Source organism: Mastigoproctus giganteus, chromosome 10 (genome assembly GCF_048544385.1).
Source record: "Mastigoproctus giganteus isolate SK-2022 chromosome 10, ASM4854438v1, whole genome shotgun sequence".
NCBI lineage: Eukaryota > Metazoa > Arthropoda > Arachnida > Uropygi > Thelyphonidae > Mastigoproctus > Mastigoproctus giganteus.
The window spans coordinates 134,179,646-134,195,840 of NC_143584.1; the positions used below are offsets into that span (position 1 = coordinate 134,179,646).

Consider the following 16,195-nt stretch of genomic DNA (forward strand, 5'->3'; position numbering starts at 1 on the left):
ACAGCTGTTCATATTTGATTTTTTTTCCCATTTTTTCTTAGTTGTATAGCTAATGGATGGTCCTCTTACACGCTAACATTACTCTCGCTCAGCACAGACAGAACTGGTGATAAGTCGAAAGCAGTCCTTCACAGATCAGATAATTTGCAAGACCTTGTGGTGCTTAAAAAACCAACTGTGTGGTTAAAGGACACGTGTGGGCTAACCACTGAACATTTGTTGTGCTTTGTGGTAGCCGATAACAGGAAATGCAATACTGACAGACGGAAACTAAGGAGAAAGATAAGATTTTATAAATGCTGAACAACGGATTCCTTGTGCTGTACATGGAAAGAACCACGCACTTGCAGTTCTCAATGCTGTTAATTGTTTTGTACCAAGAGCTACAACTAGAGAGTGCCCGAAATTTTATTTTGGAATAAAATAATAATAAAGCTTATTATTAGTAATTTTATGTTAGGCTTTGGTAATTAATTATCTGTACTGAAATTAGGGACGTACTCAGAGAAGAATTCATGAAATATAATGAAAGTATGAAATGTAACCCGGCGAGAGTGGTAGAGCACTTATATTTCGTTTAGAATTACCAAAATATGTTACAAAACTTTCAATATGCAATCTCTCCTTCACCTTTTCGAAATAAAATAATAATCAGGTTTATTTTTGTATTTCTGGTCATTGGGTTTGATATGAAGGCGTTGTTTCATATTAAGTGTCATAATACTGAACGAGACAATCATTACTGCCAAATAAGTATTTTAATATGTTGAATCTGTCATTAACAAATCTACATGACTATGTACATAAGTGGGGTATAAATACAGGGAAGGAATATCACAGTCAAGCTGGTCACTAGCTTATAGTTCTTAAGTGTCTATACACATTGTACGTTCACAATACCGGGATGTAAGGCACTTCCATTTTGCATTTGTAGTAAAATGTCCATTCTTAGGATTTAAAAAAAAAATTTAAAAAATGGTTGAACGATAGTCTATGATCAGCGGCGCCATCTACAGATGAAACACAAAAATATTCGAACTACCAAGGTCTCCACACCTGTTCTACATCTTGCTTTATGGCAATCATTGAACAAGAGACATTTTCGGACTTCACCAAAGAAAGTGGTAAGTTGGGACTGGGACTGATTGATGATCTGTCACTCGCAGCAGGGCTGAGAATGCCCGTTGACCCTAACACATTTACAGGACTTGGTGCAGATGAAGCTGTTGATGATAGGTCGGGGGTTGAAGTGGTCGATGATGCAGCCGGACTGATGGGGACTGTGGCAGGGGCGTACACCGATAGCAGACTGCCGTTTGCTGATTGGGCAGGCAACAGGAAGGCGATTTCTCCACTGGGCAGCCGGGTTGGAACGACCTGAAGCCCACCGAAGACTCTGTTTGTGATTTCCACCTCTCCTGGCACGGAGGGACCCCCTGACGATGTGAGGGTTGCTGGTACTTGGATGTGTACAGGCTGCATGGGACCCATAGGCGACACCGGAACATTTGGATAACTTCCGGGACTGGATGGCGTGTTGAGGCCCGTCATACAGTTTGCTAGATGGTTTAGAAGACGCTGTCGGACTGCTGGGTCAACTCCATCGATTCGGCTCAGGAAGCGACTAACTTCATTTGCACACTCGTTAAAGCCGGCTCGAAATTTGCTCATAACAGCAGGGTCTGTGGATACAGCAGCTAAAATAAAGAAAACAGAATTTTTAATTCTGGAGTTCTGTTTAACCAAAATTACAATCATTTAAGATTCAACATTAAAAGATAAAAATACAGTTTTATAATCGTATATCACGAGTAATATCTACCCTAAATTTTAGACACCAGTTTATACGTTTCAACATGGTATATAGGTTTTTATAACGTAGGCGCCTCCCCAAAACTGACAATATAAATTTTGCCCCACCACCAAAATCAGAAAAATTTATAACCACGTTCAAGATACATTTTCGTATTTTGTTTAAAGTGAAATAACTGCATGTAGTTTTTGTTTTTCATGAATCCTAAAAATATTAAGGGTTGAGTTTATTTAAAAATAAATATACCGGGCTGGCCACATAGTGACAGAGCAGTTGACAACACAGAGAGAATAGAAGAACAGCACTGTATTTAGCACTCAGTATAGTTTTGAGTTTACCGTGGTTCTAACCCCATGATGAAACACGTGTACTACTGTACTTTTGCATTTGACTGTTAGGCTTACAGATATTCATAGTTTGCTTAAAGCGTGTAAACCTCATTTCTAAATTTAACAATAGAGCCAAGAATTCATCATATCAAAATGGATGATAATAATACAGGAAGATTTTCATAAACTTTTGCCATTCGCACGTTGAATGTCATCAACATCAAATCACGCATGTATATTCTTCTTTATACAAACTGCCTGCCTTACTCAGAAGTTACTCTCTTTTTGGCCACCAGTATACCTAACAATATTTGTATTGAGGAACAGAAAGATGTCTTCATCCTCTCTGTGCAGATTATTTTAGCTCAAAGTGAGACTGTGATGTAGCAATCTAGCCTCAAAAATTGCACAAGTTCTAAAGGTTAGTTTGGCTGATGGATAGAACGTTGGTGACCAAGTTGTTGTTGTTTGTTATCTGGTTTTTAGAAGCATTAGCAACTAAGGCCATATTGCTCCGGGGAAATGCGGTGGTCATTCCCTGACCTTTCCGCATCCTCCGTATTTGGTGGTCACGGGCTCGAACCCCGGTCTAATCAAGAAGCGTGTGCTACGCACTACTGCTCTTGCCCACCTGGCTATGGAGGCGCATAGTGACCAAGTACCTCAGTGGTGTACTCAAATCTCAATAAGGTACCTCCAGTCAAAAAATTTGAACCAAATTTTTTCTTTGGCCAAATAGAGCCATTACCAACCTAGCCAAAGTGGTGCCATTAAAGAAGGAAAAAAAAAAAAAAAAAAAACTTTACCGGTGACTCATCATCCATTCAATTTTTTTCTTCAGTATCTATGGGGCATTGTTTTATGTTAATACCCTGAGCTGTCTTCAATTATATTTAAATCTTTTTAGACTTGATGACATTACTTTGTGGTACTACCAAACCTAGTTAATGGATCATCATAAAAAAAGTGCACGCTGGAAGTTTAAATAAATGTGGATCGAAGTATTTTTTTATTGCATCTCAATTATGGATGAGGTTTACTCAGCTTGTGATTTAAAGCAATACAACCATTCAAATTCTCGTACTGATATAATTTCCACAGAGAAACACGAATACTAATATTTATGGCCTGAGTTGTATGTGTGTGTGTATAGCAGTACATAAAAAAAAAGGCTTCTATCAAAATGTTAAGCTTTGAATAGTTCTCACTGCTGTAATTTTCCTAATTTTCCTGTATTACTTATTTTGCAGTTTTAAATTCTGCGATTACACCATTCTGTTTCCACTGTTCAAAATTAGTGACGTCATAGCTGACCAGATGTTATAACTCTAATTTAAATGCACGCGAGCATTTCTACTAACTGACCTGTCTAATCAAAGGATCAAGGGTATAAACTTACCAGCCATTTGTGACAGCTGAAGATTCTGCAGATGTTTCACGGTCATCTCCAAAATGTCAGCTTTTTCAAGCTTCGAATGTCGAGCATTCTAGAAAGATAACAAAATACAATTTTTAGAAAAAGGTTTTTAATAAAAAAGGTATATAACATTTGTAATTTAAAGACACCTATAAACACTAATCATTCAAAAATAGCGAGTAACTAATAAGGAACAACTGAGAAGTAATTTGTACTTTGAAAAGAGAGGGAAATCCAGAAACTTCGACGTACGCTGTTAAGCAAGAGCTGTTCCCGGAGGCAGGTAGGTAGCCAAAGCACGAAGCTGCACACCTGGCATCACCACCTAAGGGAATGGAAAGGGGGGGGGGTAACGCCGACCGTGGGAACGCGCCACTAATCGGTGATGCATTTGTTCCGGCAGCGAGGGTGCCATTTAGAATCTTACAAACGCAGGCCGTGGTGCACGTGGCTGTGTACCCAGGCAGATGCCAGGCCACCCGCGTCTGTCTCTCTCCGGGAATGTTCTCTTCCTTCTGGCAACGGAACTACAGGGAACGTAGGGTGGAGGACGAGCGGGGGGAATGAAAGGTACTATGGAATTCGCCTTCACCCTAGTCTAGGAAAGGATTGCAAAAAAAAAAAAAAAACCCGGCAGACATCAAATAAATGTGGGCCGACTTACTTCTAAGTTACTTCCTCGTGGTGCAGAAGCTTAAAATTAAAGTAAGAAACAATACTCGGCTAATACTTACATCTTTCTTTAAGGCATCCAGAATAAGATTTTTGAGTTCTGCCAAACTGTTGTTGATACGAGCTCGCCTTCTCTTTTCCATGATAGGCTTGGTGCTCTGAAAGAAGACAATAGAAATTAATTTCTGTCACGAGTTATGCCGGAACAGACACATTTATAAATTACTCTGATCACACGCAGTACCTCACTATTTTTTGGTTTTGTATAAATCAGTGGTTTCCAACCTTTATCGACAAAGGCATCGCAATATTCTTAAAAAGACGCCACGCCACACACACACACACAAATTAAATAAAAATCAATAATAATAAAAGAAATGGAGAACCCCTGCAGAACAGTATCGTTCTCCAGAACAAGTTTAAAACCACTAAAAAATTAAGAAAACAATTCATTTTATAAATTCAATTAATTTAGTAAATTTAAAATTAAAAACTAAACCAAATTTAGAAATTACCAAGTTTACTTCTAAAAAATTAAGATTATTATAAATTAAAACCTGAATTATAATTTTCACTATGGACTACAACGATCATTAAAGCTGCCATAAAAACCAAATAACAATAAAGTAATGCAACTGCGCATCTCGATATTGAGCTACTGGGAGAACAGAAGACCACTACCCACTTCGGAATAAGATTCCAATATTGCAACGCATGGTGAGTGTCAGATAATGGATCACCCCCACTTCCAATTATCAATGTTCCCGGATCAAAGTATCGTTTGATGAGAGAAGATTCCACGATGGAATCCATAGATCCAAAGAGGCAGTCCAACTTCTGGGACATCTGTAATCCATCAAACGAAAAACAGGTGTCAATGCTATTTTGTATAATGCCCGATATTCGTAATTATTCCTTTCGTTAACTTCTATCTTCTTTCACTTTAATAATAAAAACCAGCTGAATAAATGCGAGACTTCAGAACGACTTGGAAGTTTGCATGGCATTGACAAACAGGCAGGTACAGTAATCAAATGAATCTGCATTTAAGAACTTGCATTACTTTACTGTACTGTACTGTACACATCGAAGTACATAAAAAGTACGCATCAAAGTACATAAATAAAAAGCGGAGCAACTTACCCGTCGAGTTTCGCTGGTTTTGGTCGGGGTCTTTTCAGATGGCATGATTACTAATCGTCAATATCGGCAAACAGGTAACTCCGCACTGTGGAGCGATGGCCTGAGCAGTAGGAAGATGGGTCTCAAGCCGAGCGCGTGCAACGGTATACGACGATGTAGAGGTATGCGCCAGACACGGAATGGTTGCGACAGCGCACGCACGAGTCGACACACACTGAGAGGAAGTTCCAGCGTTACTAAGCTTTATTGCTGCCCGGGTCAGGCAGGCATGAGGCGGCGGCAGGCCTGAGATATTGTCGGCCGCCACTTTCCCACGCTACCTTCCACAGCTGCGAGCCAATGAGAGACGCCAGTCGCTGGACTGTAGAGAGGTGTGATTGTGACGGCTCGCGCCACGTGCAATCTTATTGGCCGCGGCGAGTTCTGGCGCGCCGCCGCAGGGGGAAAAATGTGGGGTCGGCGAGGAGGGGGAAAGCGTGGGGGGTTCGGGGCCGCCATCCGAGCCTGTAAATCAGAGAGGCCGCTAAGACATATGCCAGGCTCGCCACGTGTGCACGTGCCGCAGTTTTTATCAGAGAGCTGAGGAACGCACTCCTCTGTGGGAAAACTCCGCCCTCAGCCAAGAGTCCCTCGAGGCTAAGTGGGTAAACAGGAGGACCGTGTGTAAACACGAGCTGCATCTACGGCGAAACCGGTTGCCACAAAGACCAGCATGCAGCCAGGGCGGACGCTACCCACGTGCAACGCCACCTCTTTGGCACGAGAGACCGCGTGAATAACTACACCCTGAGTTCGAGGGTTGATGACGCCGCTGCCTACGGTCTTGACCATAATCATTCCGTCGGTAGGGCGAACTTCGGTGGATTACGTAGGAGAAACCCGGCCTGGAATTATTTAAATGATCGGTGCGATGGAATCCCCGCACCAGAGGTCACAATAGTCGACCTCATCGCGCAAGGTCCGGAATGATCGATGAAAGCAATCGTTGTAATGCACAGAGTCCGTCTGCGGTGCGACACTTCTTCCCGAGCACGGTGGACTCGAAATCGTGCTATTATCGCGCTTAAAAAACGCGACATTCAGAGCGCACAAATTACTGCGAAATCCGCAAGCGATGCGGTGGCGTCATCGAAACTGTGTGCTAAAGCATCCGGCACCGACGTCTCGTGTTCAAAGCCAAAGAATCGGACCTTCGTTTTGTATGGAAAGGAATAAGGAAATGACTAACGCTATTCTGCAAGTGACCGAGTACGACATTTGAGCCATTATGTCGCAACTCCAAATTAGGGGAGAAGGAGGGGGGAGGTTTGGGGATCGCAATCATTTTATGACCGGACACAAATGTGTTTCGACATTTGTAATGTGAATGGCTTTGACAAATCCGGTTTATGCAGTAAGTGCACGAATATCTTCAGGTGGGGGGCGGTTTTGAGCCCTCAAAAGACCAGAAATGTACTTATCACGGCAATAAAAATAAGAACCCGAATCGAAACCCGGTTTAACGGAGTTGGCCTCCGCTCTGCTAGGTCGGTACTCGAAAGAGCAGCCAACAGTCTGAAAGTGGTGTACACAAGGAGAGGTGGCGCTGCTGTGCTTAGCAAGGGATTCGCTTTCTCTCTTACTGCGACAAGTGGCTTCCATTTTTAGACTGGGTACCACGTGCGCACTTGACCCTAATGTTAACCTTACAAGATCCCTACAGTGAAAACCCTTTAATTATCTTCTTTACTGTAATTTTAAGAAAAACCGTTTCACCCGCTATTTTCAGGCCAGAAAATAATTATGGCTTCACCACTTTTGTTGTTTTCTATTTTTAGACCACGTAGGGATTTATTCTGGAGTTTAAACTGGGACAAACATTTTCGTAGAATAAATAAGAGATTTTCTAAATCTCTTCTATTTATTCCACGAAAATGTCATTATTTTAGGAACCTACATTCGTGATTTTTTGTCACATACTGACCACACACCGCACAGCCATTTTTGGCGAAATACTGGCAACCATCACTTTGAATAAACTTTTTATTTTATTGAAGTAGAATCCACAATCCGAGGTAAACGAGCCCAGTGCTAACTCAGATTAAACGAAATAAAATGCGAAAAAAAAAAAAACGTATTTTATAATTTTCTTAGTTAAAAATAATTAAAATAACAATTAACGAAAAACATACTCAATAAATGTACATTTTATTCGCACTTTACCTTCAGGGCAATTAAAAAAAAGATGTTTAATAAAAAACAACTAATTAACACGATTTTATTCTGTTGCATATGCGAATTCATTAAGTTATTAAACGCGTATAGCGCCCTCTTTTTTTGCAAAGTAACCCGAATTCGGATTAAGGAGATTCGGATTATCGACGCTGCGCTGTATTATGTTTTGTGAGATGGAGAATCGATATTACGCATTAGTGTAGGTTGTCCATCGCGAGACACATCAATCATTGATCAAAAACAAACAGCTGCAGTTTCGAATCCAATACAACCAAAAAAAAAATTGAAAAAATTGGCTGTTCAAAAAAATATTTATTTATTATATTGAATAATTATTTAATTAGCGATTGAATTAATTATAAATATAACGAATAAAACATATTCGATTAACTTTATTTATAATTATGTTACTTGTGTAGAGGATAACTTGTGTGGCTTTCTAATGAAACAATGGACAGATGCTTCAACTTTGGAGAATACGATTCTAGCTTCATCTCTGCGCAACATCCTCTGCATGTGTGTGCGTCAGTGTATGTGTAAACGCCCAGTTCTACGGTAGCTACGGCAAACTGTAGCGTTTGTAGACACGGCAGATAAGAGGGTGATCTGAAGAGGAGACGCTGAAACATCTACATGAAGTCCGATATCACACGAGATGCGTACCAAAGCACCTGTTGACATATCTTCCAAAGGGGAAGTAAACAGCGACTTATCTGGTTGTCTCGCTCAGTTCCCACACTTTCCGTAAGGTCTCCGCGAAATAATCATTCGTCATCTGACAGAACCTCACCCTCGGATCCACAACTGGAAATTTCAAGTCCAACTCGCAAGATTCAACTGGGGAAAAGTATACTTTTGAAACTGAGTGCAGCTTCCCGCGATGAGATTACAGTCAATTGTGGGGTGAAGAACGAAAAGGGGTGTGCGTGTGGGGGTGGGGAGCTCCTTGGGAAATTCCGAGCTGGATAAAATTAAAGTTTTTTATTTTTATCAACGCGGAATGACGTCACAACGTATATTGAATGGGTGAAACCCACGACCTGAAAAGCAAGTAGAAGCGTACACTGTAACTGCAGCTGCACAACTTATCTTACACCAGATGGCGTTATCGTCATTACTTCGGTTTACGCTTTACGAACACTTGTGTCATACACCGGGGTTGTGTTGCAATTCTCTTTCTGTAGCTGATTGCAGGACGGAAGACGCGCATGGAAATGAGAGAGGCTGCGTACATGTTCGGAGGGGGAGGAAAAGTCAGGCGAGGGTTTGTGCGTGCGTGGAGAACAACTGACGCACGAGGCGTGGGAACGCGCCGTTGCTTAAGCACGCTGACGTGCCGATCCCCGAATTCATGTTCATTTCTGCGTCCACGGCTGCCTTAACTGTAATTGTCGATGCCGGGGCAGCTTTCGGCCGCACACGTGCCGTCGTAGTGGGTCAGTGGTTGGCGCACATTCCTCAACAGTATATGGCAAGAGAGAAGGGGGTGGGGAGGGAAACGTCCGTGACAAGAACGCCACTCAACGTTGGTGGCTAGACACGTACCTAAGCACCCCACGACCTACGGCTTTCCCACGCTTTCCTCAAGATGACTGCGGAGTTTCCTCCTTTTGCGCCACCATCATCTGACTCCAGGTCACCCTCACGAGCACTTTAACCATTTTTTTTTTCTTTCTTTTGCCTTTAGCTCACTTCTGAACATCACAACAAAACTGTTTTGCGTGGCTCTGGAAGGGAAAAGGATGGCGAAAATTCGTCCAGACACTTTAATCCCCCCTTTCGAACCCCGTAACGAACAGCGTTTTGTGTCAGGTGTTATCCAGGTGAAAACATGCGCAGTGTTCCTTTTTAAATGATGATCTCTAACGCACACCCTGGGGTTGCCTTCTTCCTCTTAATAGTCTCCAGTATTCGAAACCGTAACCCTTCTACGGAACGTGTTCGTTCCAATTACCAACACCTGCTGGGACAGGAAATTCATCTGCACAAGTCTAAAAAATAATGTCGGAGCTTTTTTGCGGGTTTTTTTTCGTTGTCAAAACACTGTCAGAGGTTTTTTTGTTGTCTGCCTAACCTCAGTGTAATTAGGGAGGGATGCATCAGCGATGGAAAGATGGAGAAGATCGGGAAAAAAAAAACAGTGGAGGGAAGAAGTGCCTGGAGCTTCCCTTGGAAATATTAGCGATATTACTAATCTACTAACCACGGTAATGGTGCTGAAGTAGAGCAAGGGCAACATCTGACCTTTTTCTCCCTCGGTAGAAACAATGCTGTGAGAACATTAGCGGTCGCCTTCTAATATTCTCGCCGCATGTCACCGAGGCTGTGGATTAATGTTCAAGCAACGTGCGTTGGTCACTGAATTGGTCTGATTGGCATTCGGCAGCGTTGGAGGCAAGCGCGATTCGTGATCAGATCGACAATTGTCCAGACGATTGCAATCTTACCCGACATCCAGATGTAGCTTGGTGGTATTCGCCTCCAAGATCGCTGGAGAACCCGTTGGCAACAACCTTTGTGATTTTATTGGAACAAGAATGCCTGAATTAGATTGATTTGCCGTATGAATTACATACAGCAGACAAATTTAAAACCGATGTATTTCTAGGAAAGACAATTATTTTGTCTTTCCCCAAAAATACAATTTCTTCATATATTTGCACGAAATACATTCCCGATTTTGACCCCTGAAATTCGGTGCGTTCACGCACCAAACTGCAATAACTGCTACTGCCGAGATGAAACTGCAGGGGCGGTGAAATATGAGTACAGTTACGACTAATCGTTTGGGGGACATTGTGAACTTTCTGATTATCCTAAAATGAACAAGTCACAGAATCTCTGGCTGTGGTGTGGTCACATCCAGTCTGTGCCATGTACAGTACACATATGGGTGCATCCCCACTGAAGGATTAACATTACGTTTCCCACTAAAAAAACAATTTTTTTGCATGAACATAGAAATCCGATTGTGTACACATCACCCGAGCATACGCATCGCACAATTTCCAACAGATCTCATTGGCTTTGCAACATCAAAATCGATCTCTATAAAATTTCATCAGCAAGGCAGTTATAACTTTTTGCAACTGTTTTGCCTTTCCAGTCATAGAGAATACACATTTATAATTTGACTGTAAAATTTTACCTTATTCAAGAAACAGACTGACCAAATTCAATGTTAATCTGTTCGCTGCTGTTCCAGAAACAACCCAAAACGAAAAGTAATTTCCCACATTCGGTTGATACATTTATTTTTGATATAAACCTGTTTTTTTTTTTTTCACGGATTTACGTCATAGGGTGTACAGTCATTAATCAATCTTTGCACTGGAGAACAGATTTCTTAAATATCTGCGAATTTCTTAGAAAATTACGTTCCCAGTCCTGAGGGGAAAGCTCACACTGACACCCAAAAACACCATATTAAAGAAAAGATGTTTGGATCACAGAAAAATTTTCCATACAATACAATAATGCGTGGTCACGCTTAACGTATAGGAAAATAATTAGGTTGTTATTGGCATACCAGTATTTCCCATCACTTGATGGTTGCCAACAAAAAAAAGCTGTTTTATTGCCTCCTGGTGACCGAAATTGGACCTATTTTTTTTTTTTTTTTGTTATAACTGACAGCGCAGTTACTAACTGTTGGGCCAAATGATGACCTCTTGTTCGCATTAAAACCGCGCAATGTCGATATTTTAAATTACTTCGGTCGATCATAGGAGTGCCAACACGAATTAGAATGCCAACATTCCATCAGCTGGTACCCATGCGTGTAAGAACTGGCATCACTCTAAGATGACGTAGGGGGTCGCGATGCGCAAATGTACGGAAGAGAAACGACCAAGTCGCACCAAGGGATTACATTAAGAAACAAAGCAGAAGGAAGCCACTTATATCTGTCGTTTTGAATAGCACGTGCTTAATGTCGCTCAGTGCAGACCACCCACAGTCTTCAAAGGCAGGCGTTTGGTGTGAGGGGTTGCCGATTGTCATTATTAGGTGAGGCAACGGAAAAAGGCTGCCGACAGAAAGCACAAACTACACGTTCTAACACCCCACTGTGAGTAATAGCGCAATTTCAGATCCCATCAGTTCCAGCGAGCTCCACTAGATGGCGATGTCAATACAAGTATAATTTCAAGGACATTTTTATTTATGAGTGAAATTCTCACGAATAGTCTCTTTGCATAACGAGAAATTCCATGACGTGAAAACGTGCACTTCCATTTTTGTGTTGTGAGGGTTGACCCGCGATTTCTTCGTCCTGTTTTTATGATTTGTGACGTCTTGGGTAAACCCAGTGCAACTCAATGGCCAAGCTGGATCGGGTTAAAGCTAACTTTCAGGTACTCGTCTTAATCCAAAAAATCCCTTCGCGTGTTGCGGCTGCTGTACAAGCCGAGACAAGGTGTAGCAGGTTTAACTGGAACAGCCTAGAGGTCACTTAGCGGTCCGAAAACTGGCTACAGGAAAATATCGACACATAACAGGGAGTGGGGTGAAGAAAAGTAAAATTAATTATACAGATGGCGTTTCAAAGGTTACCTGACGCCGTGCTTGATGGAAGGTTAAGCGTCATCAATGTGGCCACAACAGCTACCTTGTCAACATCCCGAATTTCAGAGAGGAGGTGGAGGTATGGTGAGGGCAGATATTTACTTTCCCTCATTTATCAAACGCAAGACGTTGCTCGCTCATCTAAATCTCTTTGATGCATTTGAGCGCGAATAAAAGTGATGACCAGAGAAGACCATTATCAAAACCAGTTTGGCTAGACGAATATTAAATTAATGTCTGTTGCCATCAAGGCAACTGGGTCTTCAGCAATAAGAATGCGTGTGTCGCTATTGGCCAATCTCCTAACACGATCATCGAGACATTTTGCATATATTAATGAACTACATATAATACATTCAAAAGTTTTACAAAAAGCCGATAAAATTAATTTATATATTTAAATATCTATAATTATTGTAATATATTAAAGCGCGTGGGATTTTACAAGGAAGCAGTAGTTTCCTTTTGAAATCCAGTACCATGCCAGCGTGTTTCACAGTGACTGAGCATGCGCGGACAACTGTGACGAGTGGATGGAGCGCATTTCTTCTTGTCATCACTTTAACGTTTTAGTTCCTTCCCTGCAGCCTTTGTTGACTCGCATATTCTATTAGTTGTGTTTTTTGTAGAGAAGAAATGCTTTAAAAAAAAGTATTTCTCCTCTGATGATCCCTGCATCCCATCATCATTACTCATGGAGTACCAAAAAAAAGCAACTTGTAGAAAATACGAGTATTTAAAATACGCCTTTGCAGTTAAGGATTAAAAAAAAAACAAAAAAACACGTGACAGTGCGAAACTAATGACCAGCAAAAACAATAGCTTCTAGTGAGAATAAAAACAATGAAGCCGATAGCTGTTTGGAGCTATTACTTTGTGCACAAAAAAGAATGCAATCATAAGTGCTTGATGTAAAATTAGTGAGAGAACCCTGCCTTTACTTGAGACCCAAATCTAATGGCTCATAAGTTGTTTTTTTTCCTTCTTCTTTTTTTTTTAACATTTGAGATAAAGATGGAATTGTATTAATAAATGCTTTTAGAGTTAATGTTTTAACCTGGATACAGACAAAAAATGCTGAAATTTTTTTTATAAAATAAAATCTTCCCATTTTTAAGGTAATATAGCTATTAAATGCAAATTTATGAAGATACCTTTGTATTCATTTTACATTGTCCATAAAAAGATTGTGTATGAAAGGTTGAAGATGTACATGGTGGAAAAATTGCACTAATTTTTCTTGTTGGCACAACTTTTTGATCGTTAGCTAGAAATGAAATCGAGAAACTCGAAATTTAAAGTCGTCTCCTTAAAGTTCTCGAAGTGGAGGAGAGTCGTTCATACTCCTGTTTCACACACTTCGCGTAAGTGATGCAGCACTTAAGTAAACTATGGATACAGTTTCTTTAAGGAGGATGTGCTTCGCTAGTAAGCAAGAAACATTTAGGAAAACCGTGGGTTTGAGTCCTTTTAATGAAGAGGTTGTCAAAAGAACAGACTAGAGCAACCGATGAAAAACATAATGGGTGTAACATGACAGTAACAGAGGCGACACCACAAAAATTATCTCCCTGACCACGAAGGAGTAGGGTTGGGGAACTGAGCGATCTGTGAATAGCGAAAGTGGTGGTGGATCCATCACTCCCAGCTTTTTTTTTTTTCTGTGTGTGTGGGACAGTATTCGTTTTTAATCAACTTCAACCTTGAATATTTAAACTATAAGCAACGATCAGCTATTATTATAAGCAACTTATCTATAAGCAATTTTATAGTTTGCATTTGTCCATCAGGCTTTTCTTTGGTAGGACTATCAGTCTTAAAATCGCAATTTGCAGATACAATATAAAAGTCCCATGATGCAGTATTTGTAATCATGGCGTATAACTAACAAGGAAACTCAATGCGGTTTCCATATTCTAAAAGTTGAGATTAACTTATCTATTCCGGTATCAAAATAAGAAAGAGTACACGCAAAAAAAAATAATCAAGACATCTGAACATAAGATCGCTATTTAATGTGAAAAACTAGCACGCGTCAGTATGACCCCTCACTGCAAGTGATGAAAGATTTTTTAGTCTTCGCATTTAGTAAATAAAGGTCGGATTGAAACATACTGCTGTTTGAACGATGCTTTAAATCCTCTTGCGGAATGTTCTTCCATGCATGGGTTAACTGTCCTTAACACCGTTATGGGGTTTGGCAACGAATTGTTGAACGGACTATCTCTACACCATCGAAGTCACTCCACAGGATGAAATCTCTTGCAGAGAGTCGAAGCAATTTATAAAATAAACACAATCCTGCCTCTTCTAGTCGTTTTCTAATTGACGTTTTTTGATACTGGATATCCCCAAAATGAATTCACATCATCCCATTTTTCTCAGAGAGGTAAATAAATTAGCAAATCATCCTATCCACAAGTGCTGATGTTTATCTGTGTGCTTCAGAATCTGCATGATGGCTGTGTACATGCATATTCTGTGCAATGGGGCCTCTATTGACCAACTGTCCATAGATCTTCTGCAGGTATACAAAGTAGGTGATCCCGTCAAGCTCATTTAATTGAGTACACACTGACTTACCAATATTAGGTCCCTTTCTCTTGCAGCTATAATAGCATTTGTTGAGAATCCCCTATATTTAATGTAGAACTAACTCGTGTAGGCAATAAATTCCCACCGTTCCCAATCAACTTCTGTAGCACTTTTTATATTTTTATACTTGACATACCTCTCTACATTCATAATCAGATTCTCCTTCAAGGAATCATTTCTTCGATTTGGAGGGGATTTCCGAACCATACGCCCTAGTGGGTAACACAGTTGTAGGATCGCCGTCTTCCCCCACACTGGGTGAAAAAGACCTGAGTTCGAGTCCCGTCGATGACCGGAGGAATTTTTATGAGTCTTTTTTTTTTTTTACAATGTGGCTGAACTAGTCGGTCTCAGGCGAGGGTAGCACGATTTTTTCTTCCGGAAACTCGGGTCCAGCAAACAGAAAATCGAACTCAGAACTCACGCAATTTACAGACAATATAGGAGAAATATGGCTTTAGTCGCTAATGCTCCTAAAACAAAAATCAACAACCGAACAATAGTAGTAAATTGTCCTGTACAGAAAAGTTTTTTTGAGAAGGCTATGCATAGCTGTAAGGAACAGAACTACAGAGAAATAAGGTGTCCGAATTTTGGAGACGTTATTTCGCGTACAGCATGCTACCACTAGGAAAGCACAACGCTCTTTTACTCAAAAGCTGCATAGAGCAATCTGGAGCTGTCTGCCCTTTTAAATAAAAAATAAATTTTCTGCGTATACTCTGGGAAGGCCACACTGTCACAGTAGTTACAAGGTAAAGGGAATAAAAAAAACTGCATCGTATTTAGCAGTCACGGTCATGAACCTCGGTCACTCAAGACACGTGTACTTATGTACCCTTGAGCTTGACCACTCGGCTACGGCGGGCTTAATATTTTAATATTGGTTGACTTTATTACCATAATAGATGTCATTTTTTTTTTTCAGCCATCTTCAAACTCAATATACTGCCAACAGAACCTCAGAAAATAACCTCAGAGTGAAGTGCTGTTGGCCACATTATTTGGCAGTGTGGCCAACTGGAACATTTCATCAGACTTCAGCTCGTAGGCTGACGATCTAAAATTATTCATTGTCTTCGATAACTCAGAATAACTCCTTTAAGCAGAACAAACAGACTAATAACCAGACCCAAATCCTTGAGCAAGAGGAACTTCAGTTGGCCTGGAACTCAATCTATCGAAAATGCCTCAACTAGTTCCAACTAAGAAGAAACTAAGGAATAATATTGGCATGCACTGGAAAGAGCCTTTTCAAAAAATCTGACACAGGACGAGGGCTTTGGAATTGGAATTTGGAATTGGCTACAACCTCACTCATTGGAATGTGAGGTTGTAGCCAATTAAGAAAGTGAAGGAGTTGGCACAGGCACACACAGAGAGAGAGAGAGAGAGAGGTCCGTTTTAATTTCAAAGTAAAATTCTAAGAACTATTTCAAATAATTG

The 16,195-nt window shown here is 40.8% G+C and overlaps 1 protein-coding gene across 1 annotated transcript; it reads right to left on the minus strand.

Annotated features, from left to right (window-relative positions):
• Positions 1-771: 771 nt before the first annotated feature.
• Positions 772-5,743, minus strand: LOC150079294 (transcription factor HES-1-A-like). Its single transcript, XM_090384133.1, has 4 exons — positions 5,375-5,743; positions 4,294-4,389; positions 3,542-3,629; positions 772-1,697 (listed from the first exon to the last, which is right to left on the minus strand). Exons 1-4 carry the CDS (start codon positions 5,417-5,419, stop codon positions 1,039-1,041), a joined length of 888 nt encoding a protein of 295 aa, XP_090240259.1. The 5' UTR covers positions 5,420-5,743; the 3' UTR covers positions 772-1,038.
• Positions 5,744-16,195: the final 10,452 nt, after the last annotated feature.